This window comes from Sceloporus undulatus, chromosome 5 (genome assembly GCF_019175285.1).
Source record: "Sceloporus undulatus isolate JIND9_A2432 ecotype Alabama chromosome 5, SceUnd_v1.1, whole genome shotgun sequence".
In the NCBI taxonomy this organism is placed as follows: domain Eukaryota; kingdom Metazoa; phylum Chordata; class Lepidosauria; order Squamata; family Phrynosomatidae; genus Sceloporus; species Sceloporus undulatus.
In genome coordinates this window covers 170,729,296-170,751,459 of record NC_056526.1, presented here as the reverse complement: position 1 = coordinate 170,751,459, position 22,164 = coordinate 170,729,296, and the positions used below count along the sequence as shown (strand labels likewise).

At 38.4% G+C, this 22,164-nt stretch overlaps 1 protein-coding gene across 3 annotated transcripts in view; it reads left to right on the top strand.

Annotated features, from left to right (window-relative positions):
- The window catches only part of C5H4orf17 (chromosome 5 C4orf17 homolog), a 54,277-nt gene extending 34,478 nt beyond the window's left edge, over positions 1-19,799 (top strand). The window contains exons 1-9 of one of the 3 annotated variants that reach the window (XM_042470758.1): positions 3,432-3,636; positions 7,028-7,219; positions 8,764-8,943; positions 9,583-9,635; positions 10,123-10,272; positions 13,149-13,230; positions 15,068-15,239; positions 16,895-16,938; positions 17,147-19,799. In XM_042470758.1, coding sequence (XP_042326692.1) covers positions 7,108-7,219; positions 8,764-8,943; positions 9,583-9,635; positions 10,123-10,272; positions 13,149-13,230; positions 15,068-15,239; positions 16,895-16,938; positions 17,147-17,334 — 981 coding nt within the window. In that variant the 5' untranslated portion in view covers positions 3,432-3,636; positions 7,028-7,107 and the 3' untranslated portion in view covers positions 17,335-19,799. Of the gene's footprint in view, positions 1-3,431; positions 3,637-6,134; positions 6,542-7,027; positions 7,220-8,763; positions 8,944-9,582; positions 9,636-10,122; positions 10,273-13,148; positions 13,231-15,067; positions 15,240-16,894; positions 16,939-17,146 lie in introns of those variants that run through there. The other 2 variants (XM_042470759.1, XM_042470760.1) reach the window with 2 other exon arrangements.
- The last annotated feature ends 2,365 nt before the right edge of the window (positions 19,800-22,164 follow it).

The window sequence follows — 22,164 nt, the reverse complement described above, 5'->3', positions numbered from 1 at the left end:
TCTCTTTTAAAACTGTTGCCACCAGTTGCTTTGAGGAAACTTTGAAAACAGGTTTTAGATAGTAAACAGAGTTGCATTTTTGCTTGCTGGTAAAAATGATTAATTTTTAGATGAAAAATCTATCAATTGATACTTGTCATTTTATTATTGGTGCTGATAATTAACCATATTTTGGGTGTTTGAGGATTTTTTTTTTTTTTGTCTGCAGTATGTCAGCAATACCATAGAGACCTTTACTGGGAGCATGCATGTCAAGAGATGTGGAGAGGAAGAGTGAAAGCTGCAGAAAAGAGTCATTGGTTTGGATCAGTATTGGATATGGGATGATAAATGACAAAGTGGAAAAGCCTGTTAGTTCCTCTCCCGCCGCTTGTTTTTATAAGGCCAGTTTCCAACCAGAAAGAAGCAAAGAATTCCAGATAAACTCCAGGAATACTTCAGAGTGAAAATATGGACCTCTTACTCAGCAGTGCCAGTTTCCACCCCAGCATATCTCAATCTGTTAATTTGTATAAAGTCAAGGTGGCAAAATTTAACAGGAAAATCAAGAAATGTTCAACAAATGTTTCAGGTGTTTCTAATTCAGCTTGGGTAATAATTTTGCAGTGGAGGGGTGTGTGTGTTCCACTTAGTTCTCACCACTAAAACAAAATGTGTGCTTGACTCAGGCACAAGAAACCACAAGGAAAATTTATTATTTTAATTTGTATCCCATCTTTCTCCGAGTATGAGATCCAAGCTAGTTTACATTGTAGGGTAACAGAAATCCACCAGTGGTCTGAGCTGAGACAATTCCTCACCTCATCACTTCAGAATGAGATTTCCTTCTCCCAGCCAGGCCAATATCAGGATGTCAATCTCAGCACACAAAGCCTCCAAAGATATTGCCGTGTGAGTGTGCAGACAGACCAAACCACAGGGAACATGTTTTACATGATATTAGCATGTGTCAGATGTATGATGAGTTCTCAGCCAAAATTGCTCTACAGTCTTCTACTTCAGTAATACAGGTTTATTTAAAAATGGACACCCAATAGTTTCTTCCTTAGTATAACAAACTGCAGGTGGGTTAGTTGCCTTTCAGATCACTGACATTTGTTATCTTCAGCAAACTTGAGTAAGAATAACACAGGGGCATTCATGTATTGCTAAATAAATGATTAATCCTAAAATATTTTCAGCGGCAATGGGACCTGCAAAGTAGGTACATAATGTGAAACTCGTATCAATGTCTGTCAAGTAGATGCTCTCTGACTTGGCCTTTTAAAAATATGTACATATTTAGTTTATGTACTTTAAAATTTACGCATATGAAAGGCATGTATAATTGGCTTGGCCTTGGCAGCACACACCTTGATACATGTGTGTGAGAGAAAGAGAGAAAAGGAGGAGGCAGTGAATCCACACCAAGGCTTAGTTTAAACTTTGACGTTAATCCCCAAAATATATTCAGCATGTTGGATAACACCGAACTAAAATTCAGAGCAGATTCATCACCCCACTGACATGGAGGTCACCAGCTTGTGCGCTGTTGTGCTCAAGACTGCAAAATATCTTTACTGTCCCTGATATTCTATAACCTCTTTAATTTTCCACTTTACTGAAATGTAAAATAGCAATCCTACATATCAGTCCATGAAATGACAGTATGCAAATGGATTTTGTAGCACCTTTGAGATGAACTGAAAGAAAGAAGCCCCAGACATTTGAAGAAGTAGACTTAAATCTACGAAAGCTCATGCTACCAGCATTTCTTTCAGTTCATCTCAAAGGTGGAACAAGATGACTTTGCATACTGTTTTCTAGACTAACATGGATATTTCTTTGAATCTACCACCATTAAATGACAGTTGGCACTTCAATTATGCAGCCAATCAATTTGGTATTTGAAATATGCTATGGAGCTTCAAAGCTTCCATCTGCTTTTCCCAACTAGTTAATAATAACAGGCTTTTTCTTGATTGGTTCTTAGTCATCACTTCTATTTATTTCTACCTGTGTAAACAAGTTAATAGCTTGTAGCAGCCTGCAAAATTTAGTTTAGTTAGCTACTTTTTTTCAGGCATAACTGTTGCTCAATAAAATATGTTTTACTATACCAAAATGCAACACATGCCCACACCCATTTGACACTGAGGCTTTTTGGATGCTCCAGCTTTTAAGGGTTGGTTTAGGGATGTACCTTCTCTTCCTATCACAACCTCCAGCACTGTAGGTAGTGGAGCTTAAGCAGCCAATTTTCTTGTATTTCAGTTTTGTATCACACAAACCACTGTGACTGGGAGTGAGAATGACATTCTGCTCTTTGCCTCAAACAGAAAAATGTCTCAAGGTGGGCTTGTTGGTTTCTACTGATTTATCATCTCATATCCAATACTAATCCAAATCAATGACTCTTTTCTGCAGCTTTCACTCTTCCTCTCCACATCTCTTGACTTGCATGCTCCCAGCGAAGGTGTCTATGGCATTGCTGACATACTGCAGACCAAACAGCAGTGCATTGTTTCCATCCTATGTAACCCATGATCCAGACTGTGTTTCTTCTCATTCTTTTGCTCTTCTTAGGACCACAAGAATGGCTGGATATGTTTTGAGTTGCAGTATTTTAATGCGAAATAGAACTGCATCCATTGCAAGATTACATGCTTGGTTATTTGTTAAAAGGTTTTGAAAAAAAAATTAAACACACCATACTTCAGGGACCCAGAGACCAGGACAAGTCATTCCAGGTTAAATGAATAGTTCATAGAGCAGGTAGAGAACAGTCCTCCTTTCACAGTTGTGAGAGTTTTGGTACTACAAGACCTCAAGAATAGAGAAATAGAGAAAACTTCCTCAATGGAATGTTGTAAGATATGAAATAGTACCATCTAGTGGCACACTGGATTACACTATCGCACACTTGATTCCCCTGTTATGTCCAGTATCCAGAAGAGAGCCTTTTTATTCTAAATATATTTGCTGTGGTAAAGCTGCCTTGGGTCCTGTTCAAAGAAAAAGGAAGGATAAAAATTAAATAAAGAAGGGGGGAGGGGGGAGAGATGGACAAAACAGTAGGAAAACCCAAAAGGGCTAGAAATCTCATGGCTAGCTCTCCTCCTTATTTAGAAATAACTTAATTTTTCATTATATTTGACCTTTATTTGATCTTCATATACAGGCTACATGCCCATGAAAACAAATACCGTTTCCAGTGGGATTTAAAGAGTATAGTACGTTTTTTGCTTATTTTACAATTTTGCTTACAACACAACTTCTACAATACAAAAACAACAGTGTGCTTACTGTGCAACTAACTGTATGAGCTTGGAAGATGTCATAAAGAAAATGATGCATACAGAACACTGGAGAGAAAAGATTCTTGGGTTCCAAATTTGGATTCCAGACTGTTGCCTTCATGTTTGTTCCCTGAGATGTTCAGTGGAACCAAGAGACAGCGAGTGTAAAGAGAGCAAAATGTAGGTTGAAATCTGGCTGTCTCATATTGGCTGAGACAAAGGCTGGATATATACAGTACTGTAATTGCAAAAACTGCTTTGCCTGTTCAGTGTAACTTATTTTAAACCTAGAACAGAACAAGAGACAGAACAACCCACTCTGAAATAAGAAAGCACAACTCTTATGACTATATAGCAGGTACTTTATTTATACTATATATATATGGATTCCTATACTGTTTTGCTTCATCATTTTATTAGAGCAAATAAGGGCTTAAGCCATAATTTCTGGTTTAACAAGTTAAGTATTTCTGCAGCCAAAGATAGATTGGTTCATTCTGAGTTCTGTTAAAGAAATTTGGCACCATGCTCTTCTGTAAGGAATGTCTATGTGCAAGTGCGCCTTCAGCTCACCTGTCGACTTATGCAGACCCAATGAATTTCCTAGGGTTACCTTAGGCAAGGGATACATAGAAGTGAAATATAACCTACAGCACCCAATATTTGTTGGTAGTCTCCCATCCAAATACTAATCAGAGCTGACCTTATGTTGCCTTAACTGCAGTAGAACGTATTTGTATGTGAATACTTAAGCTCACAGGCTGTACTCCTTAATATGGTTATTTAGAAATAATGAGATCAACCAAGTTCCACATAAATGTGTTTAGGATCTGGGGGCCAATTTTCTGCCATTCAAGATGTGATCTCTTTTTCCCTCGTACCAAAGAACAGCTTCCCAAACTGCTTTTGAAATTGCTTTAGTGTACTCTGGATCTGTAACTGCAGAGACCACTTACAAGTGGGAAAGACTACAGATAAATGGCATAGTATATTCTTTGCATGTAGAAAAGTCCATTTTATGCCTTGGCATCTTCAGCTAACAGAATCAGACAGACCCTTGCAAGAGCTACAGTCAATCAAAATATACAATATTGGGCTAGATGGATATTAAATGTCAGACTCAGTATAAGGCAGACTCGTATAGTCAGTTTTAGCAGTTTCGAATATACATCAGGACATATACTGTGCACTGGCAAAAGGATTGTGTACCGAGAACAGCCAAACTAGATGTAAAGAGTGACATATATTCCCCTTCACACAGTAGTACTTCCTCAGAGATGTACTGTATGTGTCAGCAATAAGTTGGAAGTTAAGCTTGAGACAGACAAAACATGCTATATGCAAGGTATATAGCAGGGATAGGCAACCTTTTTGAGCCAGGGGCCAGGTTGCTGTCCCTCAGACAACTGGGGGGCCGAAGCCAAAAAATAAATAATTAAATAATTTTTTTACAAAAAAATAAATATATAAATAAACCAGGACAAATGTAGGATACAATTTTCAAATGGAAGACACTTTTTAAAAAAAATGGAGGACACGCGAAAAAATTTGCTGATTTTTTAAAAAATGTTAATATAAATGCAAGTTTCTGAGGCTTCTATAGACAATTGCCCCCCAAAGGCCCCGGCGGCAATCGGCGGCAGGACCGGGCTGGGGCTGGTCCCAAGGCCTTGCCGGGCGCGGGCCGCAGGTTGCCTACCCCTGGTATATAGGAAAGTAAAATCATGTGCTGTATTAAGTAGATACATTTCACCATTTAGGGAGTATCTCTACAAAAAGAGATAAAAAACATAGTCTTATTATACTTGATCTTCAGGGTTTTTTTATGTAGTGGATCCTATGATTTAATAGTCCCCCCTCCCTTTTCAAAAAGAAATAAGCGAGAAAGAATCAGAATGAGCAAAGACTCTAGACAATGTTTAGTCACCTCACCCAGCATGGTTAATGGATATTAGTAAGGAATTGTGGAAGTTGCATTCCAAAAAATATGGTTGAGCAAAGGTTACCCATCCTGAGTTTAAAGATTGCAAAAGAAGGCACAAAATGAAGCTATCAAAGGATGTGTGTTATTCTACCAAGCATTTTATGAATTTTATTTTCGCCATCTTAGGCTGGTGAGGGAGGATTTGCCTTGATTATTCTCCACCTTTAAACCAGGGACGTAGCTAGGATTTTAGGAAGGGGGGGGGGATTCCAGACTAAGTGCCACCATTATATGGGCTTGAGTGCGGCGGCGCAGCAGCACACACCATTCATTTTCTAATGGAAGGGGGGGGGTCTGGACCCCAGATCCCCCCCCCCCCGGCTACATCCCTGTTTAAACATCCCAAATTGGCAGGACAGTCCTGATAATCCTCTGTCATTTACTTTTCAGCTGCTTTTCAAGTGTCCCATTTTCTCTTCTCATCTCCTTTCCCCCTTTGCCATGGCTTACTCCAAATGTTGCAAACTGTCTGAAGTGCCTTAGTAGTTTGCACTCAACTGAGCAGGGAGGAGAGGACAACAGGGCAGAAGCTTGCTTTTCCCAATAGGCCAAGCAAAAGTAAATTGCTGCAGCCTCTCCTAGGCTGCATCTGCACTGCAGAAACAATACAATTTCACACCAATTTAACTGCCATGGCTTCATGCTATGGAATTCTGGGAGTTTTGTGTGATGTTTAGCCTTCTCTGTCAGAGTGCTCTAATGCCAGAACAAATGACAATTCCCAGGATTCCACACCATTGAGCCCAAGCAGTTAAAGTGTTGTCAAATTGGATTATTTCTGCAGTGTGGGTGCAGCCTTGGATTGTATTTCTTCCACTTTAATAACTTTTGCCATCTTTACCATACATGTCCCAGTTTTCATCAATGAAATCTGAAGGATACATCCAACTTTCATGCTATGGTGACAGCCAGGTTGGAGTACTGTGTTCTTTGAGGGGCCAGCTTTACAGGTGATTCAGAAATTGCTCATTTGACATTGCTACTTCATCAGCAGTTTGGCTGCCGGTGCTTATGAGACAATTTGAAGTACTGATTTTCTGGTTAAAAAATTAAAATTACTTTGGACCAGTTATTTGAAGGGCGATCTTCTCCTGCACATGCCTGTTTGCACTCTGTCATCAGTGGAAACTCTTTTCACTTTCCTATTACCAACAGCAGTTAGACTGCTAAGTACAAGGGAGAAGGGCCTTTTCTTCTGGAGTCAGACTTTCCTTAAGTAGTTCAGATATTCTCTATCTACACGGATTTTCCCATCTTGCTGGGGCTGCTGGTTTCATTAGTAAGTTCTCTTTCTTACTGAATTTGTACTGAATGTTGAATTATTGGATTTGTATTGGATTTGTTTTGTATGTTGTTACTTTTTATGATGCCTTCAGAGTTTTAATTTTAAAACTAGCCTAAAAATAATTTTCAATAAATAAAACACATTTTATTGATTTTCCCAATGTGTACAGTTTTATCTGGTGCTGTTTTATGGCACGTTATGGGTTCATTTGATATGTTTCTTTTAATATTTTCATTTGTAAGTCACTTTGCAAGGACAAGCAGGAATCATGTGGCCTTCTAGAGGCTGGGCTGCAATTCCCATCAGCCCTAGCCGGCAAAGTCAAGGGTGAAATATGCTGGGAGCTGCATATTCAGCATCTGTAGAAAGCATATCCAATCTCTGTAGGTGTGTAAAAAGAAATGGAGAGAGAAGTGCAAACATACTCTCAAAAATAATATCTTGCGTTCATGGGCCTCATATTTTCCTCTGTGCTACCAGTACTACAGCCCCCTCTGATGAAATGCTGCTGTTTCCTGTTACACCAAGAATAACTGGAAAGAAAATAGGACAGCCTTAAGATGAATATCAATTTCAAAGCCCAACCTGAGCCTCAGCTGAACCCGTATGAGAAAACAACTTACTTTGTTAGCAGACACTCTCCACATCCTAAGACAGTGTGCCACATTAAAGGTAAAGATAAAAGCAGGAGGTTGATATATACAATTATTTCCTTTGGTCTTGGGTTCCGGAGCAGAAGTTGTACATTTCATGCAACTTTTTGTAGTTCAACATGCATATAGCATTGCAGAAGGTAAAGGTACCACAATTGGGTTTGCAGTTGCACAGCTGATATACTTTAAAATATAATAATGACAATCCATTTGCTGCTCCTGGGAAGCACATCATGCTTAGGGTTGCCAGAGTGAGAACTGGAAAGAGCTCATATACCATTAATGGTTGTGTAGAAGAGGGGATTTCAGCAGGTGGATCTTGTTACCAGGTAAAATTCCCTCTCCTACACAAACAGGGAGTCCAAGTAGACCACAAGTTGAACATGAGTCAACAGTGTGATGCGGCAGCTAACAAGGTCAATGCATCAATAGAAGTATAGTGTCTAGATCAAGGGAAGTAATAGTGCCACTCTATTCTGCTCTGGTCAGGCCCCACCTGGAATATTGTTTCTAGTTCTGGACACCACAATTCAAAAAGGATTTTGAGAAACTGGAGGGCGACTAAATGGTGAAGGGTCTGGAAACCATACCCTATGAGGAACAACTTAGGGAGCTGGGGATGTTTAGCTTGGAGAAGAGAAGGTTAAGAGGTGATATGAAACAGAGGCTGCATGGACATCTGTCAGGAATGCTTTGATTTAGATTTCCTTCATGGCAGGGGGTTGGACTGGATGGCCCTTGCGGTCTCTTCCAACTCTCTGATTCTATGATTCTAAGAATGAATGGCATGAGCACCATGCCTCCATTAAAACAAAAAGGGACTTGAGCTAACGCATTTTTAGCCATATGTGGCCATCCAGTCCAACCCCCTGCCATGCAGGATCTCTCAATCAAAGCATCCCCGACAGATGGCCATCCAGCCTCTGTTTAAAGACCTCCAAGGAAGGAGACTCCACCACTCTCCGAGGGAGTTTGTTCCACTGTCAAATAGCCCTTACTGTCAGGAAGTTCCTCCTAATGTTGAGGTGGAATCTCTTTTCCTGTAACTTGTATCCATTGTTCTGGGTTCTGTTCTCTGATGCAGCAGAAAACAAGCTTGTTCCTCCTCAATATGACACCTGTTCAAGTATTTAAACAGGGCTTTCATATCACCACTTCTCCAGGCTAAACATCCCCAGCTTCCTAAGTCGTTCCTCATAGGACATGGTTTCATCACATGTTGTTTCACAATCTCATCTGCATCACTTGTGACTCTCAAGCCTTGTGAGATTTTTTTCCCATGGAACAACATTGTGATTGAATAGTCAAGAGATGAAGTGAACATTCTGTTTATAGGATTAATCTGTGATAGCTCACATGTATATGATCACACATGATCACATGATTTAGAATCATGTGATGAACAGAGTGGGCTCTTGTCCCAAACATTTCACGATCAACATGCTCCATGAATCAAGATGTGTTTCAGCACCCATGTTGGCATGGTGCTATTTTGACAAACCCAACACAACTAAGAAGATATTAGAAGGACATTTTTTTTTCTCTTTTCTTTTTTTTGCTCAGGGTTAAATGATGCACCAGTCTGTGTTGTAAAAGACCGAGGATTCAATGAAGGACACTTCATCTTACCAAGCTCAGCATTCAATCAGTTATATAGGCGCACAGGAACAGCTGGTAATACTTCTCTTCCTAGCACTACTCTGCCTAGCCTGGGGCAAAACCTACCCAAGCTGAAAACTGAACGTAAGTAATCATAGCTGTTGTTACATTGAGTACGACTCCTCTGTTTCCAAATCACAATTGGACTTTTGTGTACTTTTATGAGAAGTAGATAAAATGTTCACCAATAATTACATTATTACTTCCAACTGCTGATATCTTTACACTAGCTTTTAAATTCTTGTCTCTCCATTGCTTTAGAGAGATCGGTGGCTAGGAGCCATAGGGACAAATTGTACCCTGCTGTCTCTGGATAGTCGGTAACAAGAGGGACAAAGGGAGCCAAGAAGTTTGTAGAGACAGATAGATAATATTTATTACAATCACAGACCAGCTAAAGTTTATAGAGAGAGTGTAGCAAAGAGCTATCTTGGCAGTCTGTGGCAAGCAATATCTTACCATGTAACTAAACTAAATTCAAAGTAGATTTGCCATCCAAAGTACTTCCTTTTGAGAATTTTCAGATTTTCAGTCAATAAAGATACAGGATTGTGCATTGTCTGTACAAAAATATTTATATATCAATGTAATATTCCACACTTGAACTGAGGGTACCCACTGTACACTAAACACTGCACTGAATTAGTGTTTTTCAAATGGTCTCATCAACCTTTAATCCATTATTACTCTATTAATTAAATCTCATATCCTATTATATTCTAGAGCTAAATGAAATCTCAAGAAGATTAACAAACACCCCACTGTTAAAGAAAAAGGTAATCTGTTATGTGATCAGTTATAAATCAAACAATCAAGACTTCTTGTGTTCTAGATATCTGCACTAAACCACTATACCAGCGTGCATGTATGAAACATCTGTATTCTTATACATCTAATATGAATTTTAAGCAATTAATGCCTCATATTTGAATATGAAGCAGGGGTTTTTTTTACACTTGCAGATTAGGTGCAAAAATGTACCTCTCACCCCACTGCAATTACTTCAATTTAAATCCATATGTTGTTTGGTCTGGTCGTAATGCTGGGCTTTTTTGGTTGTTGTCACATCACCTCTCGCTACAACCAGCAATATCAAAAAAGGGTGAGAACTCTTTGATATTTATAATCTGAATATCTGCTTCAACGTATTATAAGTATTGCAAGGTATACAAAATAACCACATATCAAACAAAAATAAAATGTTTACAAGCATGGTAAACTTCCATATACTTCTTCATTAGAATTCTTCTCTGTTGTCATCAGGATGACCCTGTGAGGAGATATCTAACAGAACATCCACAGAGTAGGACCATCCAGGACCACCATCTTTCATCTGGCCAAGCAATGCGATACAGACCAGAAATCACAGAGAATATTAATTATGCTCCAACCTACTTGGAAAATGAAATAAAAGTAAGATAAAATCATGAATGGTTATTACATATCATATTCTCCCATCTTATAGGTGCAAAGTAATTCACATTAAAAGCTCTAGGATTTACCTCTAAGAAAACATATATAGATGGCACAGTCAATCTGAAACCAAACAATCTGTTTAAACTGTGGGGGAAATGGCTCACAGGAAAAATGGCAATAATACCCCCATAAACAGAGGGAACCATTTTAGAAATGTTGATGGTCCAAGCTTTTGAGCTTTATGGAACTCATTATCATGCCAAAGAATTATTCAGAACATTTCAAAAGCAGAATAAATTCTTACATTTCCATTTCAAGTCTCAGGATAAACTTGGTTCTTACGTTACAGAATGGAGGAATGCTGAAACAGTGAAATAAATCCTAATTCAACGTTGTAGGTTTCAGAGAGCGGTCTTGAATAATCTCATTAATTCCTGAATTGTTTTGTATTGCCACGATCCAAATGGAATTTTACATTAAATCTGCAGATAGCAGTTGAGATTAGTAGTATCCAAAACAATTTTGGACATGGCATCCTGTCCTGCAGCTTGTGAGAAACAAACAACAACCCTGCAGTACTTCTCCATCTTCAAGCAACAGAACAGTTAAGAACCTAGTTTACATAAATATGGTCTGAGGATAGACAGAGGATTAGAATCCCAAGAAATTTCTAGATGGAAGTAAAGGACTTTTTTTTTAATTCAAGGCTTGATCCCAGTTAATGACAATAGATAAATTATGGTAATGGCTTAACAAGCTGGGATGGACAGAGAAAAGTGCACCAAAATGATCTTTGGGCTGGAGCAACTCCCAGGTTTTGGAGCTGTTTAATTCAGAAAAAGAAAAAGAAAAAAAGCATGTGACCATGGGAAACATAATAGAAATGGCACTTGCTATTGTCATATACTGTATTGATATTCTTCAATATGTGACAATAAGAGCAAGAATATTGCTTGCTCAAACTTGGAAACTGACTGAAGCACCAGTAATGGAAAATGGATTCTTAGGTTTTCTAGGGCCTGTTACAGACAGCCAAAATAAAGCTGCTTCGATCACAGTGGAGGTATGGTGTTTCAATGATGCATGCGTCCTAAGAGTCCAGAGCGCCACCAAAGCCACGCTCCAGTCCTTAGGGCTGAGCGTGGCTTTGGTGACTTCTGGACTCTTAGGACGCATGCATCATTGAAACACCATACCTCCACTGTGACTCGAAGCAGCTTTATTTTGGTGCTGTACTGTACAGGCCAAAATGTGAGTTCTAAAGGAAAAGTCAACTGAGACTTTTTGAAAGATTGGAAACTATTTATGGACTTCTGCGGGAATAACAAATCTAATGATGTACAATCTGTGGCCATGGTTATTGGTAATTTTAGCAAAATTATTTAGTTGGATCTGCTATTGTTGTTGCGGTTGTGTGTCTTCCAGTCAATTCTGACTTATGGTGACCCTAAAGCAAACCTATCATGGGGTTTTCTTGGCAAGATTTGTTCAGAGGAGGTTTGCCATTGCCTCCCCATGAGGCTGAAAGCATGTTGTAATGGCAGAACAGTATTTTCCCCCATTTTTAAATGTTTCTTTTCATTAGTCAGGACTGCAGGGGTCAGAGTCCTACTGTGTATTAGCTGTATGTCTCCTCCTCCCCCCTTTGTCTTCCTCTTTTCACCTCCTGATTCTTTATACTTGATTATAAATTGGATTGTTCATGCTAAATATTAATAAATAATAATAATCATTTTTATTTCTATCTTCCCGCCTCTCCCGGTGGATTGAAGCGGGATCACAACAAGGTTAAATTACAATTACAGTATTGCAGCATTAGCTACTGCACCATTAAAACCACAGTTAAAAGAATAAAAGCGTAAGAACATAAAAACATAAAAACATTAATAATCTCAAAAAGGAAAGAAAAAATATATGATAAGATTACATATCCATACTGTACTAGAATAGGCAGGACTTTGCTTGGAATCAACAAAACTCTTTTTATGTTATTCCTGTATGCCTAGTTGTAAAATGTGTTTACTGAAATATTCATCAGACCTAGATATCAGGATACAGATTTTCTTCCTGTTATGCTATTTGCGATAGAAATATTGGCTGACTGCCAGACTCATTCCTATTGTTAGCATCTTGCTAGTTGGAGGAACGTTTAAACATATGACATTACTGAATATTTAGAGGGGATCCCGAAGTCTCCTGAACTTTTAGAGCATGCCTCTGAACTGAAATTAGATGCATAATTCCAGCAAAAAAAGTCTCCTGAAGTACAAGGAGACAGAGGGAGTTTAACAGTCCTTCAGTAGTTCATGGAACAGCTAGGAACTTCTACATCAAATGCCTTCTGCACATATAGCTTAAATGTTTTCTTTTAACCCAGGGGACCGGGGGCGGGGGTGTGTCACAGTTTTGGACAAGTTATATTCCCTGTGCTTCCATTTTTGCATGACATCATCAAAATCTGTGGAAGATGAATGGCATGCAAATGAATCTTGTCTCCTTCTTGCACATAAATACAGAAAACAACTTTGTTTTCCTTGAATTCTAATCTACCAGCTCATATCCAGCATCTGGAATCATATGAAAACTGAAATATTTGTACCAGAATATATCAGACAGGCTAAACATTATGCATCGTATAAAACAATGCCCAACTCTATGCATGAGAATGTATGGTAAATCCCCCCAACACATACAACAAAAAGTAGTGTTTTTCCCCTGGAAATATGTCCACCTTTTTGATTATATTTTACCTAATGCTATCAACTATGGGCCTAAATTGGACTGAAGCTTTAAAATGAATAAAAAGATTTGAAAAATAAAGCTAGCAATTCTGTTGGAATGCCTGTTTTTTAACAATTCTGCCTTTCGTCTAGGTACTTGAAAAGCTTCGTGATATTTTACAGACAGACTCCCTTGCAGAGATTCAAAATTGGTTAGCAAGAGCAAGTATAAGAGGTAAGAAGAGAACTATAATAATTGCACACAAGTAGAACATTAACCACTTTGTATTACGCTATGTGAGGTTTTTAAAGTATCTTTTAAAACAGATATTTCTCAAGATGCACGCAAAGTTAGATTAATTCCTTCTAATTACAAATGCTAATGGTTGAATGTATGTCAGTTGGGATAATTCTGCCCCTCAGGTCCAAAACACACCACAGAAATAATTCACTTTGAGACCGCTTTAACTGCCCTGGCTCAGTGCTAGGGAAGCCTGGAAATTGTAGTTTATTGTGACACCAGAGCTCTCTGATAGAGATGGCTAAATATCTCACAAAATTACAGTTCCCAGAATTCCCTGACACTGAGCCAGGGCAGTTAAAGCAGCCTCAAACTGGATTATTTCTGCGGTGTGTTTTGGACCTCAGTCTTGTGATACTTCATTTAACATAGGGTGTTATATTTAGAAAGAACCAGACTGATTTACATAAGTATTAAGGCAAAAATGAACTGAATAGAAAGCTCTGGAAATCATTTTCTTTCTTTCAGAATGGAGAAGTACTCCCAGCCTCATCTTCTTGTTAATATTACAGATTTATATTTCAAAATGTGATTTCTATTAAGACGTGTTTAACCTGAGGTAATGAACCATTTCTACAATCAGGGCCAGTAGTGTGCTCACCAAATTTAAGCCAATGTTTTCTCATTCTGGAATTACAGTCAGCCCTCCATATCCAGAGATTTTTTTAATCCATGTATTCAAACACCAATTGGCTTGAAAATATTTTAAAAATACATAAATTCCAAAAAGCAAACCTTGATTTTACTATCTTATATAAGGGACACCATTTTACTATGCCACTGTATTTAATGGGACTTGAGCATCCACAGATTTTGGTATCCATGGGGGGTCCTGGAACCAAACTCCACCAGATACCAAGGGCCCAGTGCAGTTTGTCTGTGGGGTAGGCTTGTGCAGAACATGCTCTCCCACTGAAAAAGGATCAGGATTTCCCCCTCTGTTCACACAAGAATGTGCTGGATATCAAAGTTCTTAATACAGTGGGCCCTTTGTATATGTGGGGGATCCATTCCATACCCTCCTCCGCGAATGGGAAAAATTGTGGGACCTCAATTCCCGTTGATTTCAATGATGGTGCACCCCTGCCTGCTGCCTCTGCACACATGCCGCCTCCATGCATGCCATTTTGTCCCCAAGGGCTTGCCATCTGAGTGAGCTTAAGTCCACGTACGGCAAACCTGCATATGGGGCGAGCAGACTGTAAGATGCCACACTAATATTCTAGCAGTTTAGTATTCCTTATCCAAACTGCTTGGGACCATATTACACGTTGTTGTTTTTTAAAGAATACCTATATTTGCATATACAGTGCACTCTTTTCTTATGCGAGGGATCTGTTCTGGACTCCCCCATATAAAGGAAAAAAAAGTATGCTGGAGCCCCATTAGAAGTAATGAGGCTTGTGCCCGCGGCACGCCCCATTACTTCTTCTGGGCACGCCAAGGCTTCTTCTAGCACAGGCTTCCAACGTATGCTGGAAGCCACGTATGGCATGCCCACGTATAACATGGGCACACTGTACATAATCAGTCATAATGAGGCTGAAAAGGGACTGATGATCTGTGAAATGGCAGGTTTCACAGATCCTCACATGTCTCTCCAGCCTCAGAAATACAGTACAAGTACATACTATGCTACTTGTGTTGTAGCTCAAGAAGTTTTAGATTTTGGAGTACTTTGGATTTCAGAATTCCAAATAAGGAATACTCATCCTGTACCTATTTCAACTGCAAAGTGTCTCTTTGAAACTCTACTTTCTTGATGTTTCAGAGAAAGAGTTTGTGTCTAACTTCATACGCTCTGATGTGACCAGCCGTGATCTGCTGAATTATCAGCAAAAGGTACAGACGGAAAATGAAGCAAAGAATCTGAATTTGCAGACTCTGCTGAAGTCTCGAAAGGGAATTCAGAAAACACCACCAGATGAAAGCAACCAGATCAGGTAAATTCAGAGGAATTGCTGTAGAAAATGGAGCTACATGGAAAGCCATCATACCCTAGTCATGTATATGCCTTGAGTACTTATTACTTGGATGCCAAACCTTTGTCTCTTTAGATGTCTTCGACTATAACTCCTACAGTCCTTTATCACTGGCCATGCTTGATGAGAACTATAAATGAAAATTTTTCAGTGGCCAAAAGTTGCAACCGCTCAGCCATTACATCATACTAGTTTATTTAAAGCTCATTACAGACCACACCATCTGAGAAGGAACACCCTGGGCTTAAAGGATTATGCACAATGTTTTTGCTCATTATTTTGATAATTGTAATCCAATTTCACTTGACAAGTGAAGTGGTAACTTCCATAATTTATTTTTCCAGAAGCAAAATTTAAAAATAATGGGTTACAAGTAATGAAGGTGCCAGCAACAAGTTACTTGGGGTGGGGTGTGGAACAGGAATGGAATGAAGTAACATTCCAACAGCAAAGTAATGTGAGTGAACGAAGTCACAACTAACAGTTTCTAGTCATTATTTACAGTTGCATCTAAGGGTAGTTAAAGCATTTTAGAGGACTTTTAATATCTATTTTTTCAAAAAATGAGCCATTACTTTTAAAATTTATTTTTCAAGTAATGAGCCATTACAAATTTTATTCAAAAAGTAATGAGAAACCAAGAAGTGACATAAAAAGCAATGTGTTCTCTCTCCCAATGCTGAATTAGTTCCCAAATTGTATGCAGTGGTCCCCAAACTGTGCCCTTTAAGAGATTTTGGACTTGAGCTCCCAGAAGTCCATAATCCCTTAAAGAACACAGTTTGGGGACCATTGCATGATTAATGCAAACAAATTATTTTTAAAGCATACAGGTAGTTTTCTTTCCAGGAATGTGTCTGCAAAAGCAAAAACAAGCAAGCAAAATAAAACCCCAAAAATCTGCCAGTGTAATTTCTAAAGGTATTTCTATCCCAATGCAATCATTGGGTTTAATGTTATTGCATGATAGACTACCATACACAATTTCGGGCAATGTGATGTCAGTCTGAATGCAATCATGGGGTTTCACGTTATTGTGTGATAGACTACCACACGCAATTTCGAGCAATGGCAAGTTATTTTCGGGCAATGGGAAGTCAGTTCGAACGCAATTCGAATTCACATAAATTCTCTGAACTAGCGAATTCACATGAATGCGTTCTGGCCCCACTTTCTTTTCATTCGAAATTAAGAGAAATTCCTCCTGTGTGATAAACTCCCTAGTTCAAATAAACCAGTTTAAACAACAAACAAGCCATGAGTTGAATTTAGTAGCAAGCATTTTTCACTACTGACTATTCTGGCTAGGGCTGCTGGGGTTTTCAATCCAACCTCTCGAGGGCCACTTTGCCCACTGTGGTTTAGGCAGTAGTTTGCAACTTGTTAATAAATTGAAGCTCGTTACTGGAGGTAGGAAACCAACCAGATGTCAACAAACCACACCATGGTTTCTTGTAACAAACAGTATGACATCCCAGTTTGTTGTAACATATAGTATGCCCCTTTCACTCATTATTTTCTGTGGTGAAAATTTTGTCTCACCCTTTTCTAATCAAGTAGTATATGCCTTATATTTAGGTTCATTTAGACTTCAAAAATATATTTTTCCTCCTTAGGCCTGTAAGTCAAGCATCAACAGCTAGTAAAAGATCAAGAGTAGGTAAGTGTTGGACATTTAAACCCCAAGAAAAATGACATGGAGACCTCCCAGAACCTGCCACTTGATAAGCTATATAATAGCTTTCATGGCAGGACAATGAGGATAGCTCCTCAGCTGCATGGGGCTTTTTTGTTTGCGAGGAGGGTGGGTATTCCAGCTCAAGACGCTCAGTATATTCTATAACTTAGATTTACAAAATCTCTTTCAGGAAAGGACAGAAATCGTTCACTCTCAAGAGAGAAAATCAAAATCCCAACTTCAGATAATCTACCATTAGAGAATTCTCACACCAGAAATGGAACTCATGAAAGCCTAGCACAGGCTCCTGCATCATCACAAACCAGCACTCATTTGCTGTATAGGAAGTCTCGCTCCAAGCGGCACTACCTTCATTGAAAGGAAGATGCTCAGATTTAGGACCTCTGAAAAGAAGTGTGACATTTTCTCCATACACAATATGCATCGTAAAGTTATCTTAACTAGGCTCACACCTTCAAGCTTCCATTAAAAAAAAAGCTGTTACCTAAGATGTTTTACTTAAATGCACACACAGACTTGCATCTGAAATCTTAATTGACAGTATGCAAAAATGGTAAACAAATAAAAATATTTTTTCCTCTTATAAAGGAGTCGATGATATATGCCCTATTCTTGATATGGGGATAAATCATGGACATTTCCATCCTTTCAGACAAAAGTAAACCATTCCTTCATAACATTCAGGGTTTTGAGTATATTTCACAATTAATGCAGCATACGTAGATTCAGTTTTTTAAAAACTGAAAACTAATACATTTTTTTTAAAAAAAATGAACATCTACAGCAGTTATAGGAATCATGCAATATTTTAGATATTGTTGGTCTGTAACTACCATCACTGACCCTCTGAAATTTATAGGTTTGCTAATACCTCAGCCATTTCAGCGAGTTTAACATAGGTTTTTAAAGTTCAGCAGAGCCAAACCAATAGTTCTCTCACAATTCATCCTTTTCACTGACCAGAAAAGTACTATTAAGAACAATTAACTCTACTCCACCCGTATAAAGTATCAAGATCTATTTTATTTAAAAATGCTATCAGTATTCATTCCACAAAATGCAGCCCAGTATATACAAAACTAATGGTGGACCAATTTATTCATGGAAATGAAAAACCAGCCAACAAGAAAAATACCCTCATACTCAAGACTGCACAGACATCTATAAGAATAAAGTAAGTCTTGATACTTCATACTAGTGGAGTACTGTACAGTTAATTGCTCTTAACAGTACTTTTCTGCTCTGTGAAAGGATTGGATTGTGAGAGAACTATTGTTGGTATCCAATACTACACAGAAATCTTTCAAGATATGCATGTGCACACATACTGCATTAATAGTGCATTTCCAAAGTAATTTAGTTATATTTTCGTTTCAACAAATCTGTTTTGGCATCCAAAGACAACCATGCACTAATGGAGAAATATTTACATGCCTGTGATAAGCACAATTATCCATTCCTCATTCTAGTTTCAGCTCCTCGTGTTACACAAATAACCACACTGGATTGTCTGCCAACTTTCAGAAGCAGCTATGAATACTTAAGTCCTACAGTGGAATGGGAGTCTCAGTGCATGTATGGAATAGCATACATGGCCCTTTAAATACTGGGCCTGCCCATTAATGCTTCAAACTAATACATAGCACTCTGTTTGTTTATCATAGCATAATGTTAGACAAGGAAAAATAATGCCTATGCCCTCTAGTTCCCCTTCCACCCAATACCAATGTGCACCTGCTCTTTTGCTGATTTGAGTCCTCCACCAAAAGAAACCGAACCAAAGCAAGTAAGAGCACAGAAACAAGAGATACCCATGACTATTCTGGTGAGGTGGTCACATTTCATTGTACTATAATAAAGCAATATGGCCCATCTTCAGACTCTTTCCCTAGACACTAACAGCTGAGTCTGCAGTCTTCAGGATCCTCTCTGTCTGGGAGTACTGTAAAGATTCACATACACTAATTTAAACAGTTATACATCCATGTCAAACGCTTCATAAAGTGCCCAGACTGCAACCTAATCTTCCTGGGCACATATTTATACAACTTACTCTAGGGAACTATTAAACTTGTCTTTAGAGATTTGGCTAGTCATTAATATGAAAAGCCCTCTGTGCAATGTAGAATAACCACAATGTTATGGGAGTTGTACATGACCAACTATTCCTTAAAAAGGCAGGCAACATGATAGCATAGAGAATGAAATCCATTTCTACAAATGTAGCTGTATTATTTAAAAAAACAAAAACAAACTAGAGACCATGGTTTAGTACTCACCCAATGCTAAAACAGCAAGACGTAGAGCCATTTCTGTCATTTACGATGTGTCTAAGCCACTTGGAAGGAAAGGTGTGCTTATTTGCAATGCCAAGGGTATTCTTTTACTGCAAATAAGTGCAAACTGAATGAAGTTGGGCAACTTGAATTAACATCCATACTATAAGGAAGATTTGTACAAGCTTTGGTTGAGAGACCAATGAAACACAGAATGAGAGCACTTGGGCTCAAATCTGTAACAGAACTGAAGACGTGACTGCAGATTAAAGGTGAGCAATTGTGGCCCTCCAAATGTCAAATGGACTATAACACTTATCACCCTCTGCCACAGCCATACAAGCTAGGACTAACTAGAACAACAGTACATCTGAAGGGATGTAAATTGCCCATCTCTTTTCAGACTGTGTGTTTACTATGACAGTTGGTCACATTAGTCATTATTAAATTTAAATTCAATTGACTTCAGTCAGGGTCTACCATAAACATCATTAAGTATGTGATGAATCCCATGTATACCAAATAAAGAACGCGAACAAAAATGGATTTCACAAGTTACAATTTGCTTTGGTTTTCAAATGTCCTGGGAAAGACTGGTTTTATTAAGGTATTTGTTATTCGTAGCATGTGGCAAAAAGGGACGTGAGATGTGGAAATCTACCCAGACTTGCCACCTCTTTCCAGCACAGCGACACAGTAATGCTGCCACCAAGCCCTTCTTTGAAGATTTAATCCCTCTCGGGTTCCAGGGATCAACACTCTCCCTCTTTCTCTTATCCCTATTGGGAACACAGAATAATAATTATAGCGTTCCTGTTTGTCTTGGGCATGGAGACGTGTGACCAGATATCTCCATCCTGTTCACTCTTCCTTGAGGAATAAATCAGGTATTTAAAAAGTGAACTCTTTAATTAAATTATATGGTAAAAGGTGACTCTAGTTATAACAATAAAGCTCAACTGGGTTTAAAGCACAAGCTTTCCAAGTACCTTTCCCCTGGTTGCCAAAAAGGAAACAACTCAAACACACACAAGTTTAATAGGTTTATATACTAAAAAAACCCCACAATGCTGTCCTGTTGCCAAACCTCTTTTCCAATCCCTTTTTAAACAAACTAGAAACCTAACCCATTTAATTAGATGGTCCTTGGTTTCTTACAATCTTTACTCTGGATTCTTTTCCTCAACCCCAGAAACCTGGCTTCTTTTCCTTTTCTCTTCTCCCATTGGCTAAAGGAGCCCAAGTGGGAGTCAGGGCCAGTTTTTGTAACTTCCCACAGCAGCAGAGCTAGCTGCATTGTACTGAAAGAAGACAGATTAATGGAAATAATGAAAAGACAAATGTGATAGCTAACTTCCATTAATCATACTACTATAGAATTATTACTGGATTATTAAAAATGCAAGACATGTTATTTGCATATTTTACTTAAATATTCAAAAATAAAAAGCTGTCCTTTACTCAGAAGACCGGCCACATTATTGCACTACACTCTTATAGTGCTATTTCACTTTTACGGTTCTGTCTGCCTCCTGTTGCATTCTGCGGTTTGTAGTTCAGTGAGGCCTAAGTTCTGGCTGAGAATTCTAAATGCCTCTCCCTAAACTTCAAATCCCAGAATGCAACGGGGGTAGCCAGAGCAGTTAAAGTGGAATAGCAATGCTACGAGTGAAGTGCACAAATCTAATTGGGAAATCACATTCTGAATTGCTACCCAAATTAAATCAATCTGGCATTTGTCATTGCCTATTTGACTAAATTCCTCATGACATTTTTGGCACACTGGTGACAACTGGACCCGCAATTACTTAGAAAACTGTACTCAAAAAGTGTTCATCGGTTATTATTTATCAAACTGGATATGGGTTTTAAGTACAAAGACAGGCCCTGAAAGAACTTGCTATGTTTAGTCTGAAGAGGATATGACTCTCCAAGTACAGTGAGCCCTTGGTACCCACTGGGGTTTTGTTCTAGGACACACACACACACACACACCACCATGCATACCAAAATCCAGATACTCAAGTACCATTACATACCATGACACAATGACATGGTGTTCCTTATATAAAATGGTAAAATCAAGGCTTGCTTTTTGGAATTTGTATTTTTAAAAAATATTTTCAAGCCATGGATGTTCAAGTGCATGGATAATGAATCTGTGGATACGGAGGGCCGACTGTACCTGAAGAGTTGTCACATAGAAGGTGCAGAGGTGTTTTCTGCTGATCCAAGGTGAAGGACAACATTTAATAGCCTTAAAATACAGAAAGGTAGATTTCACTTGAAAGTAGTTTGACAATATGCCAGTTCCTAGGAAAAGTGGGGACTCTCCCTCCTAGATCTTCAACCATGAGCTGGACAGCCACCTGTTAGAGAAGGGTTGGCCATTCAAATGGTTCCATTTCATTCTTATGGCTCTCTGCTGAAAACTACTGCATTTTAGTTGATTTATTATTCGTACACATACTAGTATTTGTCCATTGACAACTTCTTTTGTGCTAAACAAATCCAAATATCAGAATACTGTGTGTCATTTCCTATGTTTTTTAAAGAAATGCCATGAAATCATGTACAGATCATATATATAATAATAAAACATCTGCAAAACATCCAAAGCTTAAATACTGTATGTGTAAACCACTGCAGAGTTATGGCTCAAGATATTGGTTTATTTATTGGCAAAAAGGAGCTATGTTATTTCTTTGTTATTTTAAAATTAAGACACATTTGAAATATCTAAAACAAAGAAAATCCTACTGTCCAGCAACAACAATAACTACAACATCAATTAAAAAAATTAAGCATTTAAAATACCAGTAAATGTTTAACGCTTCCTTATCTAGGTGATTTTGCAAGATACTTAAGTCTGGTTTGGTGATGTTTTATTGTTGTTTCTGTTATCCGCCTT